The sequence below is a fragment of the Haliotis rubra genome, unplaced genomic scaffold (assembly GCF_003918875.1).
Source record: "Haliotis rubra isolate DU_JTF1 unplaced genomic scaffold, ASM391887v1 Scf375, whole genome shotgun sequence".
Taxonomy (NCBI): Eukaryota; Metazoa; Mollusca; class Gastropoda; order Lepetellida; family Haliotidae; genus Haliotis; species Haliotis rubra.
The window spans coordinates 258,618-278,081 of record NW_025767052.1 but is presented as its reverse complement, the minus strand read 5'-3'; the positions used below and the strand labels follow the sequence as shown (position 1 = coordinate 278,081).

The window sequence follows — 19,464 nt, the reverse complement described above, 5'->3', positions numbered from 1 at the left end:
GAACAGAGCATGCAGTTATTGAAATCATGAACATATACAAAATTTAAAAACAATGTCCTACATCAAGAAAGTGAGCAAGTCTGACCACCTCCAACCTGGAACTCTATGTTATGTTACACTAAATATTTATATGAAGATGCCACATCATTTCTACATGCTAACCTAAATTTGGATCTGAACAAACACAAACTCATTCAAATACTTTGTTTGCCTGGCTGAGCACCAAACACAGGTGTACATGCCTGATGATCCAACACCTTCACCACTGAGCTACCTCCTCACTACCTGAATTAGGGAGTGGACAACAATGACCACAAACAGGTCTATAACCACATCTACTGTATGTGTACAAACATTGCCAGTGATGAAGGCACCAGGAATATGTTGCTGATGTTTTCTTCCTCAGCCATACAGTTACATGACATCCTTACACTCTAATGAGCAGCTTGTGTGTCTGTCCCTGTTAAAATATCACACACACACACACACCCCTTCTTCTACATCACCTTTGCCAAAAAACCTTCTCCACTTGTTTCACAACAAAGCCAACTGATACTTGAAACATGACCTAATTTCAGTTTTCCATGATCCAAAACATTCTCTCACATTTTTCTTCTGAAGTAGACAAAGTGTTAATTGAACATTGAAGTCACATTCCTAGAAAGATCTGAGTGGGTATTCTGCTCAGTTAACAGAGATTCTTTTGCAGCTGTCTGGAAAAGTAGTTCCCATGCAATTGAAAAGTACCCCTTCAGATAACAGTTGGAGTGGGCCTAATGCGAAGTGACTTCATCGTCAATTACAGTCCTTGGTAACTGATGGTCGCCAAGATGCTGGCAGTCCATGCAGTGTGGGGATCACAAGGTGCCGTGTAACAATTTCAGGCAAACAAACATTTACATGGAGGGCAAATATCTCATGCATGTTTCATGAAGTGTTTGATCAATGCCGAAGAAGTGATCAAACCTCAATGTCCGCACGATTTCTGGTTGGCTCCTAAGACATGACATCTGTAAACAGAGAGGTCAAACACAACTTGGAAGTCGGCACTGTGTTTGCCATTCTCATGACCACCAATCTCAGTCTAGACTGATTCCAAGAAAACAGCACTGATTCAGTGTGTTAGTGAGTGGGTTGTGATTTGCTCAAATGTTGGTGGAGTGTTTTGAGTGCATGACTGCCTTGATAATTTTGATTTGCTAACAGCCAAAAGGAATATACAAGCAGACCCACACTTGAATGTGAACATTGAGATACATGCATGAGTGAGTGAGTGAGTGAGTGAGTGAGTGAGTGAGTGAGTGAGTGAGTGAGTGAGTGAGTGAGTGAGTGAGTGAGTGAGTGAGTGAGTGAGTGAGTGAGTGAGTGAGTGAGTGAGTGAGTGAGTGAGTGAGTGAGTGAGTGAGTGAGTGAGTGGAGTGAGTGAGTGGAGTGAGTTAGCTGGGATATTGTTGCTATGACGACATTTCAGTCACATAACAGGGAGTCAGCTTATTATGGACGATTTCCAATCCACTTTCTGATCCGGTTGCAGTGTACCTAACATATAAAGTAAAGTCCTATTGAAACGTTCACGCTGACCATTACGCAAAGGGTGATATGGTGTTGTCCTAGACTTCTTGATTCCGGTTATGGTACATGACTCCTCAATGAGACGACTCTCAAAGTTTGCTCCCTGATCAGAATGTATTCTGGATGGCAACCCGTAATGGACAACAAAGTTGTTGACATCATATCCTGCTACATATATTTAGTCGGGGGCTATTTTTTAAGGACACCCCCATTTTAATCTTTTAAAAACATTGTGTCCAGATATTCAAGCTGGCCCAGTTTACAATATATTGTGAGCTGACACTTGTGTGACCATTCAGTATTTAGTTTGAACCCTTGGCATCATGTATGCATAGGTGAAAACATTAGAATAAGGTATGCCCTTATGATTACGTCATCTGAAAGGGGGATGGGTAGTGTCTCCAAAACAAGCTCTTTCAGTCAACATGAAGGGTGGAGTCACTTAAACAAGCGATTGTAATTTCAAATTGCTTTTTTATGAACTTTAATATCTAAGTGTGATTCTAGGGGACTTCTATCAATCTCAAACACACAAAATATTTCTTGCATATTTTGTTTCCTAAGTTTTTGATGCATTTATTGTAGATTTTGCGTTTGTTTAGGGTACCAAGTTAAAAGGTCAAAACAAAATGAGGATCTTGAGACTGGAACATAGAAAAACCAAATTGCTTGAGCTTGACAGATAATATGTAGAAAAATAAAACATAAAAATATCGTTTTCTTGGTGATTCTACATACTTTTTCATCGCCCCTCGTATGTCAGTGATTCATTCAGATTCAACTCCTATGTAAACATGTGTTAACATGAACTATTGCAAAATGAAACAAAAACATGATTTAGGTGAACTACTTGAGCTTAAAAACTCATGTAACCTCCAATGCTAAGGTCCTTGACTAGAATGTCATTATACAGTCCTACAAAATTCTAGACTTAGGCCTATACGATAAATTGATAACATATGTCCCATTAGGAAACAAGAAAAATAATAAAATATTTTGAATTGTGAAATGGTACCTCAGAGCCAGAGGCTCTACTAATAAGGCCAAATAAAACATTTGAGGCCACTTAATTCCTCCAAACTGTTACATATGAAACCATTCAAACACACAAAACTTGGTAGAATATTTGGCTCTTTTGGAGCCACTTATAAAGATACTTCCACTTGTAAAATGTTACATGAAACCAACTGAAATAAAAGTATATTTGACACTTTTAGAGCACATATTGTTGCCATGGAAGTCAAGGGCAGATAATTCAAAGGGGGCTAACTCTGGATGACCCAATATATTGCAGAATCTGAACCATATTCGCAATAATTGTATCGCGATATACTGTACCGGTATATACCTGTTTACCGGTAATATTGCACAGCCCTACTGGATGTGATGAGATCATTGGGCCAAATAGGGTGCCTGACAAGTAATGTTTCATCCCACATCCCACATACCGCAACCTTGAAACGACAAACAGATCACTTGAAAGGATTCATGAACAAAACTTGTTCGGTTTCTTAGCGGCAGTATGGACACAAGACAGCCATCTGACAATGTTGATGTGGACGTAGCACCCTGTTATTGAGGTTAATCCACAACTATCAATCATATCATCTTGAAAATAATCTTGTATGGCTTCCTGGCAGCCAAAGACAGAGAAGATAAATCCTGGATCGAACACCATAATCTACAGCTTTCTCAACAACTCATGGCGGACATGGAACCTGCAGGTAGCTATCTGTGAAAGTGTAAACATTAAACTCCATTTATCCACCATGTGAAACAGAGGCTGGCAAGTCACCTTATTTTAACATTGTTACACAGTACACATTTGTCATGGTAATAGTGAGATAAAACATTGGCACAAAACATATAAATCAACCCCTATAATGTGAGAAAAAATGAACTTGTATTTTGTTATCATATTAGCCTTTCAAACTAAGATGGCATCAATCACAATCAGAACAATTGTGCAACTAAACAGTCCTTGGTGAAAGCAGGTCATCTCTGTGGTAACCATGACAACATCACATCTCAAGACCACAATGTCACAACCATCATCCTCCTCCTCCTCCTCCTCCTCATCATCATCATCATCATCATCATCATCATCCTAACCTCATCCTCCTGACACCCCATTGGCAACCCAGCCATGCCCATGTTGAAGGTTCCGTTGTCTCAGCCATGATCAAAGTCTGACATCAAGCACAATTCTTTTCACCGACAATGATGGCACTAATTAATGCTCATCTAAAAACACCATGTTTATGATATGGATAGAATGGTACAACAGAAAGCAGAGATTTCTTCTGATGGTGGAAATGGTCTTCTCATCTTTATTTGGATTCCAATCAATGTCTTTACCCCAATCAGTCCAACTGAACTCAGGTCAAGTAACCCATCTGATTTCATGGCTAAGCGACTGTATTAGTTGTGGACACATGACTTGACTGACTTCATCACTCTGACAACACTCAGAATGATTAAATAATGCTTTCTGTTTTCCCGACACCTACTCAGTAGATCAATGTTCCTCAGTTCATCATGAGGTGACATGTTTGTTCGAGATGGCTTCTTTATTGTCATAACACTTTCAAAACTTCAATTTGATTTCACTTCTCTATGGCTGCTTAATGGCATGTTTTATTCCTGACAGTGTCACAGTCAACAACACTTGCCTTCAAGGTGACCAAGAGATACAATTACAAGACCCTGGCACAAAAGTTGTGAAAGTACAAGAATGAAATTATTGAAAAATAGCATGTGCTGGTTCCATAGTCTAATAATGGTTCGGCTTGTCGGATTGTCTCAGCACATATACCGTGAAGATCCAGGTTAGAATTGGTCTTCAGTAACCCATGCTTGTCTCCCGTGAAGATCCAGGTTAGAATTGGTCTTCAGTAACCCATGCTTGTCTCCCGTGAAGATCCAGGTTAGAATTGGTCTTCAGTAACCCATGCTTGTCTCCCGTGAAGATCCAGGTTAGAATTGGTCTTCAGTAACCCATGCTTTTCTCCCGTGAAGATCCTGGTTAGAATTGGTCTTCAGTAACCCATGCTTGTCATAAGAGGCGACTAATGGGATCGGGTGGTCAGGCTCGCTGACTGGGTTGACACAGTCATGTCATCGTATCCCAATTGCATAGATTGATGTTCATGTCTGTTCCAGATCTGATTATTAACAGACTGCCGCCATATAGCTGGAATATTGCTGAGTGCTGCATAAAAACTAAACTCACTTACTCTAGACACCATTTGGGTTATATCCTTTTATTTTGAAGATATATATTTTCAATTAAGGTATCACATTTTTTCATAAATGTTAGTCGAGTGATTACAGTGTGGAGTAGCTCGAGGAACTGACAATTGAATATCAGAGCAGCTGGGCAGCATGTGCCACAACATCAATGTCTACTCAATCACTACCTTCCCTGATTGGACTTCTAGACCACTCTGACATAACTGATTTAGAACTGCTTAAAACAACATTCACTAACTCGATTATGCCTTGTAAATAAATTCCTGTTTACCCATGGAAGAAACATGGGGATCAGCATCCGACAGGTATTGACATCACTCGTCAATCCTTACAACCTCGCAAATTAGTGTCATACTTGAAGTCAGCCGATTCAGCCCTGACGCGATACGTACAGTTCCTGACAAGCAGGACCTGATCAATGTCCAGGTCAAAGCATGAGCCAGTTAGACACATGACCTCCGACACAGTGTCTGTGGGTTACGATCGAGGTCCGACCATCTCCTGTGGGAAGGGGAAACCTGCCCCTTCACACATATTGTTGGTCTACAGTTCAAACACTGGTCAGATGCAAGCAACAACCAGCGTACTCCGCAACCTGGGCGATCAATACATTCATAGCTAATACTGGCTTGCTGAGTGATGGTAATTGCAGCTGTATTGGCTCAAGGAGGGGTGAACCTTTTAACTTCCGTGACTGAAGATTTACTACATTAGGTAAATGGTAAGAAGAAACCAGGTAACTGCTGTTGTCGATTTACCAACGTCAGGAGACCGGTGTCCGCAGACCAACTTCAGGAGACCAGTGTCCGCAGACCAGCATCAGGAACTGGAGTCTGTAAACCTCACAGAAACACATGCTGACGGATATTAATGAATGAGTGAGTTTAGTTTTACATCACAGTCAGCAATATTCCAGCTATATGGTGGCAGTCTGTAAATAATCGAGTCTGGACCAGACAATCCAGTGATCAACAGTATGAGCATCGATCTACGCAACTGAGGTACAATGACATGTGTCAACTAAGTCAGCAAGCCTGACCACCCGATCCTGTTAATGACCTCTTACGACAAACATGGGCTAATGAAAATCAATTCTAACCCAGATCCTCACGGGTCACATGCTGACGGATATATACTACCCATCTAAAGTTTAGACTCACTAGTGTAAATGTAGCACCTTACTGCAGTCAACTGTTCTGAACTAAATTTTGCAAAATAATCCATACTATTTAAAGGTACTGTTTACACCCAAACTGACGTATTATAAAACAAATTAATAACGTTGAAAAGATTATTGCAATGCATTCAATAAATGATGAAACTCGGTGAAAATTGGCAAATTCTTAACAAAACTTTACACCAAAAGGCAGCTGTTCACATGCACGATCTTTTTCAGCAATTTGATGCATGATCCTCGCACAATTCATCTGCATGAGGTTTGCAGTTGGTTCCCCCAAGTTAGTGGAGAAATCAACCTTCGATATAACCATATATATACATAACATATAGTGAGTGCTTTAAGTGAGTCTAAACTTTTGATGGGTAGTATAGTTAAGTTACCATGGTTTTGGGGAAAACTGCTGCTATTAACTAGTGCACATCTTTGTTGATACAGATGGTTCTTACATCAACAAACACAACATCAGAGCTGAATATACTGAAAGTCATAAGTTAAGCAACCATGTAAGCTTGAGGTATATGAATGCAGATATTTTACTGAGAATCTGCCATTAGAAATCAGAATATCAGAACCAGAATATTTGAAGCTCAAATGAGCAAACAATGATTCTGCATATCATTCTGTCAATACTTGAGAGCAAACAACACAAAAAGTGACCTTGACATTGAACATAATAGCCTGTTTTGTTCAATACAGCACTCAAGAAGATTTTGTGAAAAAAATCCATCATGATTTGAACAGAGAATTTGACATCCAATTTCCTAGTAATATCTGTATGCACTTACTTTGTGGCCCTGTTTAACCTGACACTCAAGGAGTCGCCAGGCTGACCAGCAAGAACAACCTTAATAACGGGATAATGACCGGGTCTCAAGGGAGTACTTTTTTATTTGGTAAAAAAATGTAATTTCCCCATTTTATCAACATCAGGAGTTCAGGACTAATGGAAGCAAATGATCATTGACCACAAAATGTAACTTAATAAAACCTACCAGTAAATAGATTATGTATAAAATATTCTTGAAAATGTTTAACAGTTTTTTAATGACGGTAAGAAAACCAAGGGGAATTGTAACACACACACTACCTCAACCACCATATGTGCTGTCTGTTTTATTTCAGTGTAGAACATTCACATTTTACAATTTCACACACCCTGTTATTATGTATGAGCAAATCATAGGGAAGTTAAGCAGCTACCAGTATATTGATGTCTCTATGATGTAGATGTGATTGAGAGATGAATAATTTTATACAAGTTGGCAGTTTGGGTGGTTCATGCATTCTAATTCACACAGTTACAGGAGGATAATGAAAAGATGGTTTAAGTGGTGTAGAGGGAGGCAAGTGTGATATTCACATAGCAGATGCTCTCACAGAACAATCACATCCATCAAATATAGATGAAATTTTGGGTAGATTATTGGTCTGCTGTAATATTACACATCTGGTGTCAGTAATGCAGTCTATACTAGTGATGAGGTTTTGAACATCAGCTATCATTCTTAATAACATATTATTGTGATTTGAGACCTCTGTTATGACACCAGAATCTAGTGCTGTGCTGTGGTATAACCCTTGTTATCCCTGGTGGTCACAGTGTGTAATCAGTGTGGTAGATGGAATCTGGGCATGGGCTGTGAGAAGTTATTCTATAACTCTTGTTATCCCTGGTGGTCACAGTGTGTAATCAGTGTGGTAGATGGAATCTGGGCATGGGCTGTGAGAAGTTATGCTATAACTCTTGTTATCCCTGGTGGTCACAGTGTGTAATCAGTGTGGTAGATGGGATCTGGGCATGGGCTGTGAGAAGTTATTCTATAACTCTTGTTATCCCTGGTGGTCACAGTGTGTAATCAGAGTTGGAGATGGAATCTGGGCATGGGCTGTGAGAAGTTATTCTATAACTCTTGTTATCCCTGGTGGTCACAGTGTGTAATCAGTGTGGTAGATGGAATCTGGGCATGGGCTGTGAGAAGTTATGCTATAACTCTTGTTATCCCTGGTGGTCACAGTGTGTAATCAGTGTGGTAGATGGAATCTGTGAGAAGGCATGGGCTGTGAGAAGTGGTAGATGGAATCTATGCTATAACTCTTGTTATCCCTGGTGGTCACAGTGTGTAATCAGAGTTGGAGATGGAATCTGGGCATGGGCTGTGAGAAGTTATGCTATAACTCTTGTTATCCCTGGTGGTCACAGTGTGTAATCAGTGTGGTAGATGGAATCTTGGCATGGGCTGTGAGAAGTTATGCTATAACTCTTGTTATCCCTGGTGGTCACAGTGTGTAATCAGAGTTGGAGATGGGATCTGTACATGGGCTGCACTAACTGGCCATGCAGAACACCTGACATGGGAATAGGTTCATTAGCTCACCTTCCTCTGTTAATTACAATGTTTTGTCCATGTCCAGTACTGACATCTCTCATGGCCAAAGTATTTTTATTGGGATTAGTATTTTCACATCGCTCAGCCAGAAATTTTTAAGCATATGAGGTCATATATCCCATCAGCCAGCTCATCATTCACAACATGGATGTGCTGGAGACCAACTCACCACCCAGAACCACAACAGGTGGAGTGAGGAGGAGTGAGGTGGGGTGGGGTGAGGTGAGGTTAGGTGAGGTGGGGTGAGGTGGTGGGATGAGGTGAGGTGAGGTGAGGGAGTGAGGTGAGTGAATGAGGTGAGTGAGTGAGTGTTATGCACAACACTACATTGAACTGTATTCTAGGGCTTTAACTGGGTTCAAATTTGGACTTTATGTCATGAAGAAAAGAAGAAAACGGGGAGCTAATATTCAAGCACACCTGGCTTGACATGAAACAGGGTGGTGAACATGGAAGTGGAGATGTTGTAGATACCAAACTTGATACACGTAGTAAAAAATAAACGCTCAGAAGTTTGTCAAGATTACAGAATATTTCAATGGTGTGGTGTTTAACTTCTTTCAGTGACATTGTTTGTTAGATCATAAGACAGGTTTAATACTGTGAGAGAGATTAACAACCCAGCCATATAAAGTTATTGAAAATAAGCTGATATTGTACTTTCTGCTTCTGAATGAAGGAAGTTCTCAACAGAGAAGCCTGAATCTGCATCTGACTGGAGGAGAAACCAGATCAGAAGACGTATTGTTGAGAAAACTAATGATCACATTCCAATCTTTTCATTTCCAAGTTCATGTTTCTTCATGAATACAAAAATGTCTCAATCAACTTCCATAATAACATTCGACAAGTTAATAAAATAAAATCACTTTGGTTCCAAGAAGTATGTCTAGCTGAGATACCAGTCCAATTGGTATTTCTGAGAACAAGTTAATTACAGGAACTAAACTCCTTATTGTCTCATACACAAAGGAGTGGCAGACAATATCACACTATGTCGTATCCGTGGCTGGTAAATAATAGTTACAGCATGACTCACTTTGTAAACAACAACATTGCAGTGAAGAACATGCCCTGTATTTCTTAAAGCTGAGTCTATCGTTTTATTCTCTTAATCAGAAAAGAATACACTATTTTTACACAGAATAGACTGTGTTTTAATGCCCGTGTGATCAGTTCTGTGTAATATACTGTATGTTATGTACAGGTGTAATGTTTTCAAGTGTGGATAGCATAACTGTATTAGATGGTATAAATGTTTTATTCAGAGGTTGTTCTAGACGTGTTGCAGCACTGTGGTTAGGAAGACACCCTGTCTCATCCACTAGAAGTCCTCCTCGGTGTACTCCATGTTCTAGACGTGTTGCAGCACTGTGGTTAGGAAGACACCCTGTCTCATCCACTAGAAGTCCTCCTCGGTGTACTCCATGTTCTAGACGTGTTGCAGCACTGTGGTTAGGAAGACACCCTGTCTCATCCACTAGAAGTCCTCCTCGGTGTACTCCATGTTCTAGACGTGTTGCAGCACTGTGGTTAGGAAGACACCCTGTCTCATCCACTAGAAGTCCTCCTCGGTGTACTCCATGTTCTAGGCGTGTTGCAGCACTGTGGTTAGGAAGACACCCTGTCTCATCCACTAGAAGTCCTCCTCGGTGTACTCCATGTTCTACTCCCGTGTTGCAGCACTGTGGTTAGGAAGACACCCTGTCTCATCCACTAGAAGTCCTCCTCGGTGTACTCCATGTTCTAGACGTGTTGCAGCACTGTGGTTAGGAAGCCACCCTGTCTCATCCACTAGAAGTCCTCCTCGGTGTACTCCATGTATAGTGTATTTGTGTAACATAACAAATATGTCACGACAATCATTTCTATTACTAGATAAGTATACTTATATCACATATAGCTGGTATCTATTTCTTATAACATGTATTATGTTATTCATGATTGTATTACACTTACAATAATTATCCATATACTGAGTAATCTGTCTTGGTTCTTCCCCAATGATCAGCTTCCAACAGCCAACAAGAAGTGAAAGCTGTCATGTTGTCCTGAGATCTGACACTGTGATACAGCAGATGACTGGTCATATGTGCTGTTCATATTACAGAGCTGTTTCATATGTCTCAGGGTGTTTCTACTTTCAAAATCTATTGTTGGAAAGATATGTCTCACACAGTGCTTTGTCTAAGTTTCACACTGGTCAGGTGCAAGCCACAATCAGCGTACTCGAGATCAATACATTCATAGCTGATATTGAGTGATGATAATTGGAAATGTCTGACACAGTGTTTTGTCTAAGTTTTCAAAAGGTTTTTACAAACTGAGCAGCACATAAGATGTTATCAAATTAGCTAAAGTTTCATCAGTGATGTAAATTAGTCTGTTCACCTGATACAGAAACTACAGTACATCAACAGTGATTCCTACGTGACATTTTAGAATCCTGCATTTGATTGGTACGCTGGTAGTACCCAATCTACGTTTGGCCATGATTTTGCTGACTGACGACATTACCGAGAAAGTTAACAGTATTTAAAAGTACTTCTTTCACATACTGGCTTGTGTGGCAGTATCAAATTGTGATTTCATTTCATAAATGTTGCTTAACTATGGGTAGTGGTGCTAAATTACTTAAAGAAACTGAGCCCAACATATTTCAGATGCCACAAAAATACTAATAATCTGTCTTTTGTAAAATTATGTGGCATAAACATGGCCACTTTCTACTGCTTCACAATGCTCTGACTTCCCATCTGGACTTTATCACCTTATATCAATAAAGGATACTTTAGAACCAAAACTGCTTCACTTTCTCTGGGGATATCAGCTGGATTCAGGTGATGGGAAATCTGCCTCAATGATTTCATGATCTTACTGAAGTGGATCAACATGGTATGGATACCATATATATGCAGATTAAAAGCAATCTTCACTTATCCAGTGAATTTATCCAAGAGGAAATATTTGGCTTACCCTATGCCATGTCAATATTCACTTTTACCATGGTCAGAGTGTTTGTCTTATTTGCCATTGTGTCATGTTGGATGGAGATATATTTTCTAATTTAAATCCATATTCAGTTTCAAGTGAAAGTTACATGCATTAAATCAACACTTGAAACCTCTACACTGAAAATGCCGTAGGTTAAATCACCTCTACATGTCAGTTTCTACAAATGCTTGGTCAATTCTCTGTTGTGCATTATACACAGCATGGCTGGACATATTCTTTTACTTTCCTCTGATCTGAGAGAATGCACAATTGTCTTATTTCAGACAGTTGTTTCCAAATCTTATGTTTTGCTCCTGACAGTATTTCAGTTAGAAACATCAGAACAACACATGAGAACAACACATGAGAACAACACACCAGAACAACAATCAGCACAACACACCAGAATAACACACCAGAACAGCACACAGAACAACACACCAGACCAGCACACCAGAACACACGGAACAACACACCAGAACATCATCACAGAACAACACACCAGAACAACACACCAGAACAGCACACCAGACCAGCACAGAACAACACGGAACAACACACCAGAACAACACATCCAGAACAACACACCAGAACAACACACCAGAACAACACACCAGAACAACACACACACACCAGAACATCAATCAGAACAACAGACGGAACAACACACCAGAACATCAATCAGAACAGCACACGGAACAACACACCAGAACATCAATCAGAACACCAGAACATCACTCAGAACAACACACCAGAACATCAATCAGAACAACACACCGGAACAACACACCACGGAACACACCAGAACACAGAACAACACAGAACAACACACCAGAACAACAATCACAACACCAGAACAACACTTCAGAACAACACACACCAGAACATCAATCAGAACAGCACACGGAACAAACAACAACACACCAGAACAACACACAGAACATCAACAGAACAACACACGGAACACACACACCAGAACAGAACAACACACCAGAAACAACACTCAGAACAACACACCAGAACAACACACGGAACAACACACCAGAATCAGAACAACACACCAGAACAACACACCAGAACAGCACAAGGAACAACACACCAGAACAGAACACACGGAACAACACACCAGAACAACGGAACAATCACAACAACACATCAGAACAACACACTTCAGAACAGCACACAGAACAACACACCAGAACAACACACCGGAACAACACACCAGAACAACACACGGAACAACACAGGAACAGAACAGAACAGAACAACACACCAGAACACACTCAGGAACAACACACAGAATCAGAACAACACACCAGAACAAGCACACAGAACAACACACCAGAACAACAGAACAACACACCAGGAACAACACACCAGAACAGAACAACACACTGAAGAACACACGGAACAACACACCAGAACAACAATCAGAACAACACATCAGAACAACACAGAACAACACACCAGAACAACACAACAGAACAACACGGAACAACACACAGAACAACAGGAACACACCAGAACAGCACAACGGAACAACACACCAGAACAACACACAGAACAACACACGAACAACACACCAGAACAACACACCAGAACAACACATCAGAACAAACACTTCAGAACAAGCACACAGAACAACACACCAGAACAGCAGAACACAGAACAACACACCAGGAACACCAGAACAACACACCAGAACAAACAGAACAACACACCAGAACAACACACCACAACACACCAACAACACACCAGAACACATTGAACAACACACCAGAACAACAACACACCGAACAACACACCAGAACAACACATTGAACAACACGAACAACAGAACAACCAGAACAACACACCAGAACACACAGAACAACACACCAGAACAACACACCAGAACAACACACCAGAACAACACACCAGAACAACACACCAGAACAACACACCAGAACAACACACCAGAACAACACACCAGAACAACACACCAGAGCAACACACCAGAACAAACACACAACAGAACAACAGCAACAACCAGAGCAAACACACCAGAACAACACACCAGAACAACACAGCAGAACAACACACAACAACACACCAGAACAACAATCAGAACAACACACCAGAAGAGCATGGGACTATAGTATTGCAAGTGCTACATCTCCATATGCACAAGGCAGTGAGGCAATCCACTGGTTGAAGAGTCACAGAGCTGTGTTCAATCTCCCACACTGGTACACTAAGTGAAGCCCACTTCCCGTGTTCAGAATATTGCTAACTAATAATAAAACCAAGCTCCCTCCCTCATTCACTCACTCACTGGCTCGATCTACGAGATCCCTCGAATGATTGTCATGGTTGTGATGCTAGAAAGGGGATATAAACCATCAACCTAAGAAGACCTGGAGGAAGTAAAACCTGATTACTGAGAACCTTCCACTCAGGAATAACACAGAAGTTTACAATGGTCCATAAACAAAGTGGAAGTGATTTCACACAACCAATCAGACTCTATCAGCAACATATGAGCTAATAAACCAATTCCAATCCATACACGAGACTCACTGAATCTTCAGTCAAGACTTGGAGACAATATAATTACTTTAGTACATTTCTTCATGGCTGCCAGAATACAAGGTCTAATACGATTTTATGGTCAATCAGTAACTAACTACTTCCTTAACAGTAGTTGTTACTCTTGTTACAGTAACTGGGCCAATCTGATTGGTGAACATGCCAGACAGAGCAATGCCTGTGGAAGCTGACAATCGCCACTGACCCAGATGGTAGGGAGGACCAGGGTCTCACATCAGTTTCAACACATCAGTGTCAGCATGAAATCATTTCTTTTTCAGCAATGATAACAGAGTGGTCTAACCAGCTGACCTTGAGACAATAGTAATGTCTTGTACTCGACCTTGAGACAATAGTAGTACCTTGAGACAATAGTACTGTCTTGTACTCGACCTTGAGACAATAGTAATGTCTTGTACTCAACCTTGAGACAATAGTACTTGTACTCGACCTTGAGACAATAGTAATGTCTTGTACTCGACCTTGAGACAATAGTAATCTCTTGTACTCGACCTTGAGACAATAGTAATGTCTTGTACTCCATTGAGTGTTGACTCGACCTTGAGACAGATGGAGTAATCTCTTGTATGACCTTGAGACAATAGTAATCTCTTGGACACTGAGACAATTAGTGCACTGTTTCTGGAGTGTTGAAATCAGATGGAGAATCTATGTGGAAAATGGACACTCAATTAGTGCATTACCTGGACTACGAGATGATTACCGCTGTCACCAGATCACTGTCAGTCTGTAACAGGCAGGGTGAGAGAAGAGGTTTTGTTGGAGGTTTGGCAGTACAATAGCAGCTGTCAGAGGTTGGGGTGGTCGAATAGAGGAGAGGTCTGTTGGATTTCTGGCAGTACAACTTCTGTGACTGCAGCCTAACTAAATCTTGTATAACGTCTACCTACTTCACCTGGGAGACAACATTTTCGAACAGATCCACGGCCTCCCCATGGGATCCCATCTCTCCCCTATTTTCACAGAAATCTACATGACATTTTGAAGAGCAAGCCCTGGCCTCCTCCCCCATCCAACCTGTCTGCTGGTATAGGGAGGTGGATGACACCTTTGTCATCCTCAGGAAAGACCAGGATCCCACCTCACTACTACAGCACCTCAACACCCAACATCCTCGAATTAAGGTTACAATGGAGACAGAGAGAGACAGCACAGTCCCTTCCTAGATGTCCATGTATCCAGAGACCCCTGCAAGAAGATCCAAACCAAGGTCTACAGAAAACCCACCCACTCCGACCAGTATATTCAGTTCAACTCAAACCACCCCCCAAAAACAAAGTCTGGTGTCATCTCAACCCTGACCAAGCATGCCAAGAACATTTGCTCCAGCAGCCATGACCTAGAACATGAGCTGAACCACCTGCAACATGTCTTCACGATCCTCAACCAGTATCCCACCAACTTAGTCAAGAGGACCATCTCCACCACCCTCAATGACAAACCCAAATTGACCAAGCCTGAGTCCGCCCCCATCAGAATCACCCTACCCAACATCGGCAAGACCTCCCATCAAATCAGCAGACTACTAAAGCACCAAGCAGGCATCGACACCATCTTCACTGGCTCTGCAACCCTCAGGACCATCCTCCTAGCCAATGGCCGCAACCTACCCTCCAAAAAGCAGCCCCCCAAAGGAGTGATCTACAAGATTAATTGTGAATGTGGTGATTCCTATATTGGTGAAACCTCCCGTCCCGTTGATATCCGCATTAAACAACATAAAACCTCAACAGCTTCGTTCCCAGTCTCATTTGTTGTTCTTAGTCTCCCACTGGCCTCTCATAATTATGTACCAGTTGTTATACTATTACATGTTGTTGATAATGTTAATCTGCTGTTGTCAAAACATACTGTGTACATATACCCCTCTACATCTGGTTGTATTCACTTTTAGCTTGATAACGGTGTAAGAATCTACATCGAAACGTCGCTCAATGCAATAAATAAGAAGTTGTCATCCATAAAGTTGTATGTTTCATTTTTGACAAGGTAGAGGTTCGGCCAGATGTTCATGACTCAACATTTTTTAACACATTGTGAAACATGAGTGTAATGTACCCAGCCAAAAGCAAAGATATGACACAAGATATGACACAAGATATGACCAAGATATGACAAAGATATGACACAAGATATGACACAAGATATGACAAAGATATGACACAAGATATGACAAAGATATGACACAAGATAACATATTACTTCACACAACCATGAGGTGGATAATAATATCTTTGTTCATCATGAAAGTACAACGGCTTGACAACGGTAGAATCTGTATCGAAACGTTGCACTCACGAATAAAAGAAGTTTGTTCTATAATGAAAGTAAAAACATATATATTATGTACTTTTTACTTCTAAACATTTCTAAGTCATAGAAGCGACACAAACAAGTAACAACTAAATACCATACATTTTTAAAACAGATATTTTTTGTCAATTTAACCTGGAAGTTGGATCTAGTTTTCCTACTCAACTTGACAAGAACTCTGTAATCACCAGGGAGCAAGTGTGTGCCATGGTTTTTATTCAACCGATCTGTCAGTGGCCTTACGTTCAGGCTGACAGAGTGTCTCCGTGACATGCAGCATCAATAGAGTTTCTTCTTCATATTGGAAAAAATTGGACATTGATTACTTTCCTGAAATCAAACGAGCACTCACCACAATTTCGGCAAGACATTTTTCAATATTTTCTTTTCATGTGAGTAGACACTGCTAGGTCTTATATCCCAGTACTGAAATGGATCAACTCATTACAAGAAGAAATGATTGTAGATACATCGGTATATCATGTCTTATATGAACATTAGTGCACTGGGCAAATCCTATTTCACACAAACACATTTGTTTTCCTTTTCAAGCACATGACAGAAAATGTAGGTAAAGTCTTCCTGCTACCGTCCATCTAATCCTGTGACACTTTGTATGAGTCCTTTCAGCAATGTTGGCATCGCTAGAATGTTTTTGATACAAATCGGCATCATTATCTGCAATTCTGTTTCTTTGAAATCAGAACCTTTCATCAGTAATAAAATACAATCCTGTCTGCATTGTAGATTTATTTTCGTTGCTTACAAAATCAGCATAATGATGTTTCTGTGGTTTCAATGGCTAATCATCCCAGCATCCAACACCGGTGTATGAGGCACCGAATGGATGGCACTTATGATGAATCTAGTCACACATGACAACAACTGATCAAAGTGTGGCCACTATAAGACCAGTAATTAGTCACTGGGAACTCGATTGATGACCACCATATATGAGTGTGTGTCTAGACAGTTGTGTGATGAAAGAAATGTCAGACACACAGCGACGAAAGTTGACATCGTGTGTGGCCACAACATCCCCGACATCTCTTCATGACCAACTTCGGTCATAACAACAGATATGAAGAGTTCCCAAGCAAAACCAGGAGACAGTAATACAAGGCTTGTATCAGGTATCAAACATGTTTTAATGTATGCAAAAAATGCTCCCTATCTAACATTCATTAAGCCTGTTGTGAGGAATATCATGGAGCATGGACAGATCTGGGCACACTCGCATTTACAGACAGACAGTCAGACAGACAGAGCCTTTCTCTCTCTCTCACACACACAAACCCACAGAAACAGACACACAGGAACACACAAAAAAACTCACACACAAACACACACCCCTTAAAGGAGACAACCACTACCCTGAAACTCCTGTGGGTACAAATTACCAGGGTCCTCAACTATCGACTCAAACCATGTATCAAATGGCAACATCCAATCTTTTTCTGAAAGGCAAATAACCGCATGCAAATCTAAAACACAAACTTAAATAGCTTGCTTAAACATTTCTAAAAAAGTGCAAGTTCATTTTCTTTCCCAAATAACCTCTTTCAAAATTGCTCTTGAGAAATCTGACTTTAAAATCAGAGCACACAAGTCGTGAGCTGATCAAGAATCTGTGGTGGATCAATGGATTCACCTCCAAGCATATGTCAAAGTTCTCTGACAGGAAACTGATCGAAATTAACAATGTTAACAGTGTCAATTTCCCAAAACCACAGTCTGTCGTTCAAGTCTATTTCCCAGCCCAGAAAAATGCTGTCTGTGCTATATCAGAACAAACAGACTGAAATCTACATAATAAGTATATATGAGACTGGATCCGCCAATCCAACACACCTCAGCTGCGTGTCTTCGGTTTGATCTCTGACAAGCCTGAAATGAATGATAGGTCTCAACAATGTCATCGCAAGAATCAATTTGAATGCAACTCACCCTGATTCTGCCTTCCTGTTTTGTTCCATGTCCAGGACTTGGGCCATTGTTGGGATCTTCACTGAAACATCACGCATCAGACAGGTTGCAGACAGTGTGTGTTAGTTCTTTATTTGAACACAATTACAAATAAGACAGATAAAGTTCTGAATAAGGCACTTTGTCCATAATATTACCTTTAGTTTGAATATTTTCAGGGGAGTTTTTTTTTACAGTTTTCTAGCAAAAGACACAAGCCATTAAGTTTTAGTCATATTTGGATTGAATGCTGAAATGTCTTACGTGCCGAATATATCATCATGCAATGTAACCTCATGTTAGTGAGGAGTGTCACTTTATCCTCACTGGGACGTACAGAATGCACCGGAACTGACAACTCAAACCCAGGTTGGTATGAGCTGTCTCAACAGTAGCCCTCTCTCATTAAATGTTGGGGGGTATCAGTGAAACATGCACTGCCTGCTGCTGTTTTAGATCTGATTCCTTCTGGTCACCAAGGACTGTGTAATCAGAGAGGAGCCATGGACATTTTTAACAAGCCAAATATAGTCACAGGTAATATTTCCAACATGAAGTTTAACCAATCAAAACAGAAAGGTTAATTTCATCTTTATCAGTTCACTTAGTGAGAATGTCACTGGGACCGATGGTTTCACTTTTACCGTGAACAGAGAATGTGAACCTAATGGGCCAGGATTTGTAACACAAGTAATATCAGTGATGTCCTGTCATTTGACTGTGATGCAAGCCGATGATGTAACACTGGTGCAGTTAAATCTCCAGGGGAGGCCCGTCTTTGATGATAGCCCTATCACATGAACTCAAACTGCACAGTACCTCTGAACTTGAGGCTCTTCCAGTACTGCTTGTGGACATCCAGGACGTCACAGATGGTTCGGACAGCGCTGAAGGAGAGAACACCATGACATGTCATACAAACTGGCACATACTGAGTGAGATCATTCAACAACTATTTCAAATGTAGCTGACATATATTACGGTGTATCAACTTAACATCGGAGGAGAGACATATAGCTGGAATATTGCTGTGGGGTGTAAAACTAAATTCAGTGGGAGGAAAGCTGATAATGACACAGAGCTTTGATGTGCATCATATGTTGAGGGAAACTGATGAGTAGGTATGGTGCTAGACTTGTCTCTAGGGTAATAATTAATAGTTATAATGATATTGTTCCCAAAATGTAAATATATGACTGACTGGGGTCCTTA

General features: G+C 40.7%; 1 protein-coding gene across 1 annotated transcript in view; it reads right to left on the bottom strand.

Annotated features, from left to right (window-relative positions):
* Positions 1-19,168, bottom strand: part of LOC124286079 — a 209,368-nt gene extending 190,200 nt beyond the window's left edge. The window contains exons 1-2 of the mRNA XM_046722404.1: positions 19,072-19,168; positions 18,235-18,295 (exon numbers count right to left, since the gene is read on the bottom strand). Of these exons, the coding sequence (XP_046578360.1) occupies positions 18,235-18,295; positions 19,072-19,168 (158 nt within the window). The remainder of the gene's footprint in view (positions 1-18,234; positions 18,296-19,071) is intronic.
* Positions 19,169-19,464: the final 296 nt, after the last annotated feature.